This window comes from Neltuma alba, unplaced genomic scaffold (assembly GCF_004799145.2).
Source record: "Neltuma alba isolate B1F8T4 unplaced genomic scaffold, ASM479914v2 tig00010901_pilon, whole genome shotgun sequence".
Lineage (NCBI taxonomy): Eukaryota > Viridiplantae > Streptophyta > Magnoliopsida > Fabales > Fabaceae > Neltuma > Neltuma alba.
Window position 1 is genome coordinate 621,414 of NW_021635684.1, and position 12,985 is coordinate 634,398.

The 12,985-nt window shown below is 33.6% G+C and overlaps 2 protein-coding genes across 2 annotated transcripts; one reads left to right on the forward strand and one right to left on the reverse strand.

Moving 5' to 3' along the window:
- The first annotated feature begins 225 nt into the window (after positions 1-225).
- On the forward strand, positions 226-3,642 carry LOC114759824 (UDP-glycosyltransferase 87A1-like). Its single transcript, XM_028949071.1, has 3 exons — positions 226-907; positions 1,773-1,904; positions 2,678-3,642. Exons 1-3 carry the CDS (start codon positions 424-426, stop codon positions 3,430-3,432), a joined length of 1,371 nt encoding a protein of 456 aa, XP_028804904.1. The 5' UTR covers positions 226-423; the 3' UTR covers positions 3,433-3,642.
- Positions 3,643-6,955: 3,313 nt separating this feature from the next.
- LOC114759815 (laccase-3-like) lies at positions 6,956-10,385 on the reverse strand. Its single transcript, XM_028949063.1, has 6 exons — positions 10,259-10,385; positions 9,924-10,075; positions 9,598-9,842; positions 9,305-9,433; positions 7,658-8,608; positions 6,956-7,298 (listed from the first exon to the last, which is right to left on the reverse strand). Exons 1-6 carry the CDS (start codon positions 10,379-10,381, stop codon positions 7,168-7,170), a joined length of 1,731 nt encoding a protein of 576 aa, XP_028804896.1. The 5' UTR covers positions 10,382-10,385; the 3' UTR covers positions 6,956-7,167.
- Between the last annotated feature and the right edge of the window lie 2,600 nt (positions 10,386-12,985).

The window sequence follows — 12,985 nt, forward strand, 5'->3', positions numbered from 1 at the left end:
TTTTTGAAAAATTGATAATTATGGAATTATCTTTATTTTAAATTCTGCATATTAAAATAATTTTTTAACAAAAATTTTAAAAATAAAAAATAAAATAAAATCCAATCTTAGCCATCTAAGTAGTGAGCGCATAGGAATGATAAATTCTTGGTAGGACTTATTACTCTATTTAACACCGAAACTCATTTCATAAAATCACAAGCATCAAAGCCAGGAAAGTCAAAACAGAAGAGCTTCTTGTTCCTACAGGTTATAGAGCCAGAAGGAGGATTTTAGTCACATAACTCTGCGTTTTTTGGCGTTCTTAGATTTTTAAAATAAAAAAACAAAGAAACAAAGAGATCGAAGAACTTGTGGCCAAAAACGTAGTTAAAGGAGCATCTTCATCAGTCTTCCTCACCTCTGCAACACTATTTCATTTCCATGGAAGTCCCACCAACCGCCACCTGCCACGTGGTAGCCTTGCCCTTCCCTGGTCGAGGACACGTCAACCCCCTCCTCAATTTCTGTGACTTGCTTCTCTCCAACAATCCCGACATCCTCGTCACCATCGTCCTCACTGAAGAATGGCTCGGCTTCATCGGCTCACAAGCCCAGCCCCGTAGTTTCCGGTTCAGCACTATACCCAACGTCATCCCCTCCGAGGTGGACCGCGCAGCCGACCGTTTCGGCTTCATAACAGCAGTCATGACAAAGATGGAAGCTCCGTTTGAGCAGCTCCTCGATCGGCTTGAGCCGCCGCCTACACTTCTCATATATGACGCTTGTCTCTATTGGGCCGTTGAAGTCGGAAATCGGAGGAATATGGCAGTTGCGTCGTTTTGGCCGATGTCTGCGTCGTATCTCTCTCTCATCAAACATCTTCATCTCTTCGAGCAACATGGACATTATCCCATCAATGCATTAGGTCGGTACTTTGTTTTACGATCTGTGTGAGAAATTTGCAAGTAGTGGATGCTAGAAATTTTAATCGTTACTTGTTTAGCTGCAACAACGACTTGTGGTGAAATTTACGCTTTTTAAATTTCTTCTTGATTTTGTTGAGTAAACGACAACCAAAATGGAGAAAATTCAGCCAATAGAAGTTCACAAAATTGAGTTTTACTATGTTGTTCCGAGATTTATTAACATATTCATCTTTACAGTAGGATATGATAGTAAATTTGTATGATAACGATATCCCAAATATTTTGTTGTTATTGTTTACCAAATTTGTATGATAACGATATCCCAAATATTTTGTTGTTACTGTTTACCTTTTTTCCCCCCAAAATTTATAAAATCGTTTGGTTTGTTTAGGTTTGGACAAATCTGAATTTTAAAAAATGGGTTGACAGAGATTTCATAACGATTTGATTTATGTTATATGTGTTAATATTTTTTTATTAGAAAATATTTTTATACTTATATAACTATATATATTATGATTTGAATTAGGAATTTATAATTTTTAATACTTTATTATTTGAAAAAATATTTGTATGTAAGTAAATATGTATGTATGTATGTACATTTATAAAAGGAAGCCTATAGTGCTGGGGTGCTGGCCTTGGATCCGCGAGGTTGAGGTTGGGTTTTGCCAATAAGGTCCATTTTGTATATCCAGGCTTTTTAGATTCCAATTTGATCCTTTTAGAACCTATCACAACCCAATCCAATGTAATTGGGTCAGCTCATTTTCCTAATTCTAAAATGTTTTCCGATCTTCTGAAATACCTAATTCAACATCTTTATGTTCAAACTTGTACTGTGTTATGATTTGTTTGCAACAGAAGTGGGAGACAAACGTGTGGATTATGTTCCTGGAATTTCCTCAACTCGTTTGGCGGATTTCCCTCTTATTGATGGAAGCCTTCCCAGACAGAGAATTTTGCAATGGCGGCTAAACCTCCTTTCTTCTATGTCTAAGGGTCTGTTTGGGTAGCACCCCAAACCATGGTTTGGGGAAAATGCTACCCAAACAGCCTCCAATATTTTGAAACCATGGTTTCATCTGAAACCATGGTTTTAACCTCTAAAACCTTGGTTCTGTGGAAAGCAAAATTATCTTGCTTCTGGTGCTGAAGCTTTCGCTGTTGGGTTGTCAGAAATTATTTGGACAAAAAATGCCCCTTGACTCGCTTGCGTTGTTGGCATGGAGAAATTGTTTACAGTCATTTGGTCCTGACGCAGCAAGAGAGTGAGCCTGAAAGAATCATAAAGCGGAAAAGATAATTACTATAATAAGTAATAAATTGTTTTAATGTGTGCTTATTTATTTTGTCAAAAAATATCATGATATTTCATATTTATAATCTTTAAAATAAAATAATATTTTTCTGTTGGTAAAAAATATTTATTTTTTCCAGAAACATTTTTAATCTTATATTTTATAAATATATATACACATGTTAATTATTTATTAATTATGTTGGTAAAAAAATATATTATTAACAATTTTGTTCCTTCAAATTAAAATATATTATAAAATCTATATTTTATGTAATTATCATATTAACTTATACCCTTTTTAGTAATTTGCACATATAAAAAGTACTTCTGGTAATAACTATCCAAACACTCTCACTTCTCAGAATCACTTTTCACAAAATCTATTCTTCACAAAATCTATTCTCCTCAGAATCTATTCTCCAGAAGCTATTCTCCAAACCATGGTTTGGTTTTATCCAAACACTCCCTAAATCACAGTATCTATTATTCCCTACAACCTACGACCTTGAACCTCTAGCCATTCATGTCCTAAAATCTTCATTCACTTTGCCCATTTACCTTATTGGCCCTGCAATCCCATATCCAAACCTCTCTTCTTCTTCAACCTCTGATAACCACACTGAAAAAGCCTACTTTCAATGGCTGGACAAGCAACCTTCTTGCTCTGTCCTGTACATCTCACAAGGAAGCTTCCTCTCAGTTTCACAAGCTCAGATTGACGAAATCGCAGCAGGTTTACGCTTAAGCGGAGTTCGATTCCTTTGGGTAGCACGAAAAGAGACTCATAAGCTAAGAGAGATTTGTGGAGATAAGGGTTTAGTTATAGAATGGTGTGAGCAATTTAGAGTGTTACTGCATGATGCTATAGGTGGTTTCTGGTCTCACTGTGGCTGGAACTCTACTAAAGAAGGTGTTTTTGCCGGCGTTCCTTTCCTTACTGTTCCAATAATGGGGGATCAACATCTCAATTCTAAGATGATAATGGAGGATTGGAAGGTTGGGTGGCGAGTGAGGAAAGATTTTGATCCTCAAAGATTGATAAGCAGAGAGGAGATTTCTGGGTTGTTGCAGAAGTTTATGGATTTGGATGATGAAGGAGGAAAAGAAATGAGAAAGAGAGCCAAAGATCTTCAACGTGTATATCAGCTTTCAATAGCAAATGGTGGCTCTTCTCAAACTAATATCAATGCCTTCATCAGAGATATCACCAAGAGAGGCTAGCAAATACAAAGACAAACATGAAGCATACATGTGCGTTGCTGATATATGTTTAATATACTGGCCAATATATGCACGGTCACTTGTTATTAATATTAGTTTGAAAAATGATGTGGAGGTTTCAACAGTTATCTTCCTGCAATATAATATTTATGTTCCAGATCTCTTGTTCTTTTACATTTGACCGTGGGATGCGTTACTCCATAAAGATACTCTTTTCACATGCATGCATTGTTTCTTTTTTTTTGGGGATTTTTTTGCATTAGTTTAATGAGTATGCAAAGCTTTATACATAGTTCTTTAATAGGTTATTTGGCCATCTAAACTGTCATAAATGGTATTAAATTGGTAATATGAACTCATCCGACAACACTTAACTACTCCCTCCGTTTTTTATTATAAGAGACATTTGATTTTTTTTTTTGCCAATATAAGAGACATTTGATACTTATAGCATGTTCCCATATATAAGAGACACTTAAAAGTTGTCTCTATTTTTTGTATTGATTTCCTATTTTACCCCTATTTATTTTGTCTCCAACTCATGCTCTCTCTCCCTCCCACTTCTCTTTCTTTTAATAATTTAATTGTTCTCTCTCATACTTTCTCTCCTTATTAATGGGGGCATTGTTGGAAAAAAATATTATACTTTTTACATATTAATTGTCCTCAACTAATTTTAACTGTTTTTTTTATCAACGTAATTTGATTATTTATCTCTTATAATAAGGAACGGAGGGAGTAAATTTTATGTGGATAATAAATTATAAATTATACAGAGGAGGTTGAGTCCTTAAAATGCAGCGCATTGAATAGCTCAACAAACGAGCAATGTGAAAAATGGTCCAGATTTAAAAAATGCAAGTGGAAGGAATATCTACAAGCAAGAGATCTTACCCAAAAAAATAAGTCAGAAAAAGCCAGCAGCCAACATAAATAAACAGGTACCGGTCTTTAATATAAGACCTTGTTTGACTTTCATTTTTGTCCTAAATATAAGATCTTAATCCACTTTGTCTCTCATATTTATTCATTTTTTTCTCAAGGTAGTCCTTCTAATAATGATAATTTTAGTCAATACACTTAATTAGCAAGGATATTTAAGGAAATACAACATCTATTTATAACAAATAACTAACTTAACTTATTTTCTTAATCTACTTAAATTAGTTAACTAACTCTTATATTTAGGACCAGAGGTAGTATAATATAGCATACAAACTAGATAAGAAAACTAAGCATGATGAACATAAAACAAACCAAACATTAAAAAGTTAATACAATTTTGGGCTCCCCAAGTTAAAATAAATTTTGGTTTTAGTCTCTCAAGTTTCAACTTATAGATTTTGGTATTTTAAGAAGCAAAATGGTCCACTAAATTATAGGCACCAATATTCCAGATGAAAAGAAATTTAAAGAACCGAAACCTATAATTTAAAACTTGAGGAACTAAAATCAAAAGGCAAATTTGAGGTACCAAAAATTATATTACCCTAAAATAAAATGATTTTATCACAAATAGAGATGTTAGAGGATTCTCGGATTTTACAGTTAAGGGGGGAAGACATTGTCTTTTGGATGAACCTTTTGATCTTATTCTAAGTTCTTGCGGAGCTTCTACCAAAAAGCTCCGCAAATACTTATGATATTGCTGGGGCCTATAAGTTGGTTAGCAGCCACTTAGAGGCCTATCTCACAGTATTGCTTCTATTTGTCTTTTAGTGTTTTAGTGTCTGGTTGTTACAAAAGCGATGCATCACTGGCTTCTTTTAGGAGTGGTACCATCCTTTCAGCTTCAGAGAATCATGGGCCAAGATCTATCACCATTTAGATTCCATGTTCATCTTTGTTGCAGTTATGAGGCGTTGGGTTGCTTCAATGCCTCGTAGTGACATTATCTCTCGGAAGCATATCTGTGAGTTTCTTTGTATGATATAGCTTCATGGAACTAAATACGTGCTTCTAAGCATTTGTGCGTGGGAGAAAAATGGTTCGTGTAGCAAGGTTTCTCAACTTTAGGCTAAATCATATCTACTGGCAAAAATTGGGGATTACAATCAGAGGTAGGACTGCTTTAGTTTCTATGATGTTGTTTGCCTTTTTTCTGTTCTTGTTATGTTAGTTTCTTCAGTCTTTTTGTTTGTTTGTTTTGCTTTCTTGTTTCTGTCTGAGCCAGTCCTTCTTTTTTGTTTTTTTTCCCGTTCATTTTAGCTTTGCTCAAATTGACAGAATGAGACAGACCAGCCATTTTATGTAATTTTTTATTTGATGTTTGAATAAAATTGACGGTCATCAAAAAAGTTAAAGATTTTTTCGGATTAAATATTATTTTTTTAATTATCAAATGTAAAAATTTTAATATATTTAAATTAAATTAAATTAATTATTACCAATCTGACCACGAATTGATTCCAGACTAGTCTACTGATTTTTAATCCCCTATCTCAACCACTATCTCAACCAATTTAAAAATCGGTCCGGTAAAACCAATTAGGGAGTATTTGGATAGAAACCAAACCATGGTTTCAGAAGTGCTTTTACGGATTACGAAGTAAATATGTGGAGGGGGTTACCTCATTTTGTGAAAAAGTGTTTCTGAAACACCGGTTTTGAGAATGCGAAACACCCCTTAGCATGAAGTAAACGAACCCAGTCTATGACTAGTAGGGGGGCCTTTTTGGCAGATGGCTGGTGGGCAGCCAGGGTATGTCCATTTCCTGCTAGTTGTGAATGGCTGTACTTGAGATGACACATCCGAAGGAGAAGAGCTTGGATGATCATGTTCATAATAGGCTTCTTAGCATCAGCTTCCTTGTGCCCAAGTGAGCTAAACGTATCGCATCCGAAATTTATTACACTCAAAAAGTTGATGCCCATTAAATGCGGATCCTTCAGACTTAGGCCCAAGATTCCGCAATAGCCCAGTAACTTTACGCTATTGTTCACAAATATTTCATTAAATTTTTTAATAATCGTAATGATGCTGCCTTACCATTCGTAGTATAATAAATCCTTTCACATGATGCTGCCTTACTAGTTTTATAATAATTATAATTTATTCGTTATAAATAGGTCTGAAGGAAGTATAAACTAAAAAAAATAATTGAAAAAATAAAGAATTCACAATTGAAGAAGACAGATAATCTGGCAACTTGTTCTTCTAAATTGATTAGGGTTTTTTATTTTTTAGAAAATTGATTAGAGTCTGAATGAGGAGTGACCAGAAGCGTACAGTACACATTTTAGGGATAGTGTGAGATTTTTTTTTCCTTCAATAAATTTAAAGATATTATTTTTTAAGGAGAAAATTCCAAAAAAAAAATGATAATTGAATTTTCAAAACCTAAGAAGGCCACTGAATTTGCAAAATCCCAAATCATTCAGCATGACTAAATTGACATTTTAAAATGTTGGTAGATTTACAATGTTACCCCTTATTTAAAAACAAAACAAACAAAAACTCAAAGTCACCCCTCTCTCCTTCTATGCTCCTTTTCCTGAACAAAAGCACTGATGGTGGCCATGATAAGAAAGGATTCCTCTTTGAATGTAATACAAGAGCCTTAAACTTAACAAGATAGCTAATAATCTGCTTAATGGAGCATCACCCTAGTCTGGACTTGGAAAGAGAGTACAAAACCACACTGACTATTGGGAAAAAAAAATTGGAGAATTCACAACACAATGAGCCAATATTTCATGAACATAAAATTTATTACTAATAATGCATTCTTGATTTTAACACTGGGGCAGATCTGCTGGTGGTGGTATTACTGTCTGTGATGGTCCAACTCCATTCTGTACCAGCAACGCCATTGCAAAACCCCAATTAAGATGTGAGTCTATGTGACAATGTATGAACCAAATTCCTGTTTTGCACCAGTGAACAAAAGTCACATAAATAATATGTTTTCTAACAAAAGGGTTAAAGTGAAAAATTGTCCTGGAAGTTACCCTGAGCACCCGGAAGGTTTGTTTAGAGGACATTTGCTCTGAAAGTTTAAAATCGCAACAAATTTGCCTCTTACTATTAAAAAACTAATGTTGACTGTTGAAATAATGATATTAACAGTTAACATTTTTAATAGGTAAATTTGCTACGATTTTAAACTTATGGGGCAAATTTAAATTAAAAAAAAAAATTTTTAGATGTTCAACACTCCTGGGTAAAAACTTCCAAGGCAAACCTTAACCCACAAGACTAATAATTTTTTCAGTAGCATGTTACCTGGATTATCAGCTACAAATCGAATGGCTACCCATCCTCCTGGAGGTGTTCCTATAGTGTTCCTTTGAGGTGGATCAACAAGGTTAAAATTAGCAGGATCCGTTGCTGGGTTGAAATTGCCAAAACCTGAACCGACTACGTAGAAGTCGTATCCATGAATATGCATTGGATGGTCCTCAGGTGATACTATGCTTGTATCCTGGAAAACTATTTGCACCCTGGAACCATACCTCAACCTGTACAGCTTAGTTCCTCGAGAAGGCGTCCACAGGCCACGTGGCACATTCCCAGTATAATTGAATTGCAGAGGAGGAACAGGAGGAAAATCTGTGGTAAAAACACCAGGTATACCCTGATAGTATGCTTGCATTAAGGAAGTGGTTCTTGGGAGTACCAAAGAAACATTGTTCATGCTGGCTGAGAAGCGAGTTCCATTAGGTCCTTGGCAGCGTGGGCTGTTAGGATTTGTGCAATTGATTAATCCTAGCCCAACTACAAAGTATAGACTCACATCGACACTTGTAAACACATTATTCTGGGAAAGGCTTCTGATTCCATTGGTGAATGTGGTTGCAGTTGTGGTATCATTAAAGCGTGGAAGAACTGGTAAGATTGGTCTTAACAATCTATTGTTGCAGCAGCTAGCAGATTTGTATTCAAGGATGGCAGTGGTGGTGGTATTGTCAAAAGGAGCATTTTGGGCTGTTTCATAAGCTCGTGCTGCCATGTAGTAATGACCTGGGATTTGATCAGCTGTGAGGAGAACATCATATGTTTGGCCTGGTCCTATCATGACCACTCTTGTGGTGGAAGGTTTGGTGTAACTTGCATCAGTGCCAACAACTGTCATTCTATGGTTGGCTACTGTAAAGAAGAGTTCTTGTTCAAGTGCACTGTTGATTATTCTTAAGAGAATTGTCTCACCGGGTTCTACTGGAACTCGTACTGTATCTGCATAATTCATTTGACATAAGTTGCCTGTCATTTCTTAATCCTTTTTTCCCCCCGTTTTGTAGGGGTTGGGGGAGTCAGCTTGCCTTTAATTTTGGGGCTCTTCCTAAATTTTTTTAGGTTTTTTTAATCATTAGATTCTACATAATATGCGTGACATTTTGATATATTATTTGCAAAAAAAATGGTCTAGTGTTTAATTTTTTATGATTTTTCAAAGATGCAATACATTAGATTCAACACTCTAAATGTATTGCATCTTTGAAAAATCATAAAAATTTGAAAACTAAACATTTTTTTGTGAATAATATATCAAATGTCACACATATTATGTAAAATCTAATGATTAAAAAAAGCTCAAGAAAAACAAAAAACATTAATGAAGGGTTCCAAAATTAAAGGGCAGCTAGGGGCGCAGCTGACAAGAGGCAGACACTCCCAACTCATTTTGTGGTTGTGATTGAAAATGATTATCATCTCCTCTTATAGATAGACTAATTATCTTTCTATGATTTCTATTCTTTATTGATTTTTTTATTAATCATTAATCTATTATTATTATCTAATATTAATATAAATCTAATGTAATAATTTAGAATTCGATTTCTATATTCATTATTCATTCTATTTGAATTTTTCATTTTTTAATATATTAATATTATTAATTTTTCAATATATTAATAGAAATATTCAAACCTGGACTTGAGCATCTGTAGAAATCTCCAGGTTGACCGTTAATTGTGTATGCAATAGATACATTTGGAGGTGCTCCAGTAAAATCTGTCATCCTTAAGAGACTCACAGGATCCCTGTCAAACCATTCCCCTGTTCCATCACCAGAAATAGTCTGTCATGAACGCTATCTGATTCATGAAACTGCAGTTTCTCATTAACAGCAATTGAACTCTTCATTGTTGATCATAAACTTCAATTACATTGCAAAGGCAATAGGTGACATTATTAGAGCATAGCTCTCTAAGAAAACTTACCAAGATGAACGAGAGATTCTCGCCTTGGCACTGGGAATGGATAGCGAGAGCCTAATCTTGGATAGATTATGATAGCTCCATAGACAGTGGCTCTGAGGAATCCCACATGAGCATGCCACCATAGTGTGCCTTCCTGGTTAGTGATAGTAAAGCGGTATGTGTAGCTGGCCCCTGGTTGGATGGGACACTGAGTCACATAACCAGGTCCATCTGCCCAAGGATTTCGCAGCATTCGAAGGCCATGCCTAGGAAAACATATCAGATTGTGAGGAAAATGGATATCAAACCATGATGAACCGGCATTTTTCTCTTATATTGAATATTACCAGTGGATAGTAATATTGTATCTGCCTGCATTTACCACTCTGATAGCAAGTGAATCTCCATTTCTAGCTCTCACTGTTGGCCCCGGAAACTGCCCGTTCACAGTGGGAATGTTGAGGGTTTTGCACGCCCTCGTCACCGGTGTGGTTTGAATCTATTTCAATCAATTTTCAAAGTTTTAGTAATCAGTAAGTAACTAGATTCATCACAGTATCTTACTCCTCGGTTCTAAATTGGTTCTAAATATAAAACCTATTTTATACACTATAACATGGGTCTTATATTTAGTACACGAGGTGTATATGATCTAGAACTACTACTCACAGCTAACACTTACAACAAATTCGTGGTAGTGGGTCTCTGCAGCCGCAAAAGAATCAAGGCAAGCAATGATGGCAGTAAGGAGGTTGAAGAAGAGGCAGAAGCAACGTGACTTTCCATGGAGGTTGGGAATCTCCATTGTTGTCTCTGACTTTGTGGAATGGAGTACCTTGCGTTATGTGGATCAACACTGGTGTTTTTAAGCTATATATAAAGCCTAATAGCCCGATAGTAACATCATTTTTCTTCTTCTTCTTCTTCTTTTTAAATTTTTGGAATAGATATATTATATTTGGCCTTTTACACGAGGTAACAGTTCTTAGTATTTAAATGCAGTTAGTCTAACCAGAAAGAGGATCTGGTGTACCCACTAGCACAATCAACTGTGCAGCAAATGTATAGTCTTAGATTTTGTTGTACAAAATCATCTAACAATGAAGATTGGATAAAAAAAAATTTGTTGCAGACTCTGTTTTTCCCATAGTTGTTACGGTAAAACTTGGTTGAGAATCATGAGAGGAATGAAATTGAGGTTTGGGTTTTTTCATGTTATTATCTGAGATATTCTCTTTTTTGAAATCAACCATCAACCATGATCACTAAGCCGTGTCCGTGTGGACTTGTTAGACCGGTCATCAACCTAATTTTTCTTGCCAGTCCAGGGTCAGTCACTCATAAGCTTAATTAGTTCTCAAATAATAAAACTCAATAGAAAATATAAAAATTCTAACAATACACTATTTATTGGCCATGAATAAAGAAAAATTTGGGATAAATCCCTCATTAAAAATTAATTGGCAAATAAAACTTAAGAACTTTGTGCAATTTAACTTCTATTGGGTGCAACTTAACTTTCTTTGTATGCAATTTATTTTTTCTTATGTGTAATAATCTTCTTTTGTGTGATGTGCAATTCAATTTCTCTTTGTGCAAATGAAATTCCCTTATATGCAAGTCATCTTCCTTTTATGTAAACTAATATCTTATATTCAAATAATGTTTGTGCAAACTATCTTTTCTTTGTGCAACTTACCTTCTTTTGTATGCAACTAATCTTCCCTTATGCAATCAATCATCCTAGGGACTATTTGCCAATTAAATTTGTAATGAGGGATATATCCCCAATTTTCTCCATGAATAATACATTTTATATTTTATTTGTATACATCGGTGCAATGCATAGAATTTATTTTCAGTTATTTTAGTTTATGTACAGCATGATGCTTTTCTTCTATGTTTTTTGGTGACTTTTTTTTTTGGGTTATACTCACATGTATCCTGTTATTGGAAAGAGTTTTGTTTGAAGTATTATTAGACATTAAATATAGGAACCTTTTCCTGCAAAAATTCAAATATTGGTTCGTTGCATTATGAGAAACTAATTCCCTTCTGTTAGACTCAATTCCCATTGATTTATATTGTTTGGTGACTTGTTTTTTTAAAAGGGACCTATATTATTTTTATAAAAGACAAATTTTGAGTACATATTCAGCATAGAAAAATAAAATTAAAATATATTCAACTTTAAAGGATCGTATTTGGAAATTGGAATCTTGAAGGGATAAAAAAACGAAAATGTGAATTTTAAATATTTTTAGAGATAGAGAACAAGTAGTTTATTAGAGTTGTGAAGCTTTTTTTTAATATAATTTATTTTTCTCCTTTATTTCTCAACGCCTTAATTTCTTGTAATATGTGATTTACGATTGTAGACTGTAAAATTGTTTTATTTTTTTATTTTTATAATTATATGTTTTTTATTTTCTTAATTGAGACCTCCTTAAGTTGATACTAGTGTTTAAAATAACTTTTCAGAAATAATTTTTCAAATTTTGAGGGAAGTATATAAAATGAATTTTATTTCAACTTACATGAAAGTTTTTTTTTTAAAGTGCTTTTTAAGATTTTCAGTCACCCCATATTCTAATCTAAATCTAACTCTTATATGACAACTTGGTTAAAAGTAGTTTATGGGTGACCCGCCTGCATCTCCTATTGATAAAGAGTAACTTAAATATGAATAAATAGGTATAAATAATTAAATTAGGGATAATTTTAGATATTTGATTTGAGTTAAAATTATAACTTCATAATTTAATTAGTTACTATGTGGAATTTGGATATCGTGTGAAGCAATTCAATATGCAATAAGTAAAAGGTGACTAATAAATTGTTAGATTATTACTAAATTTTAAAAATAATTGTCATCATAATTATTTAAGAGTCAATTTAAATAATAAATTAATGTCATCATAATTATTTAAGAGTCAATTTCAATAATAAATTATTGTCATCATAATTATTTAAAAGTCAATTTAAATAATAAATATACTGTCCCTTCGGGGACATCCGATAAATAATAAATATACTAATAATTCAGTGTGAATCTTAAAACCCCAACGATTCTTTTGATGATATTCTCTCAAAAATCAATCTTCTTGCCATGTTTATTTTATAGTTTGTTTTTCTCACTCATTACAATATATTTAAACTAATAATTAATTGGGTTGGTCAAAGTGCAAATTCCATGTATGTTAATTTTATTACAATCTCGTACAATTGCAAAACTGTTATCATCTACCTTTAGATTTTTAATATTTTTATGAAAGTATTAAATTTGCAGCATCTAATTTTTTTATTGTAGACATCTAGTTTTTTTTTTTTAATATAGACATCAAATAGCATTGCTTTTTATTTTTCTGAATTCGAAACGTCATCTAAGCATAATAAATGATCTTCACGT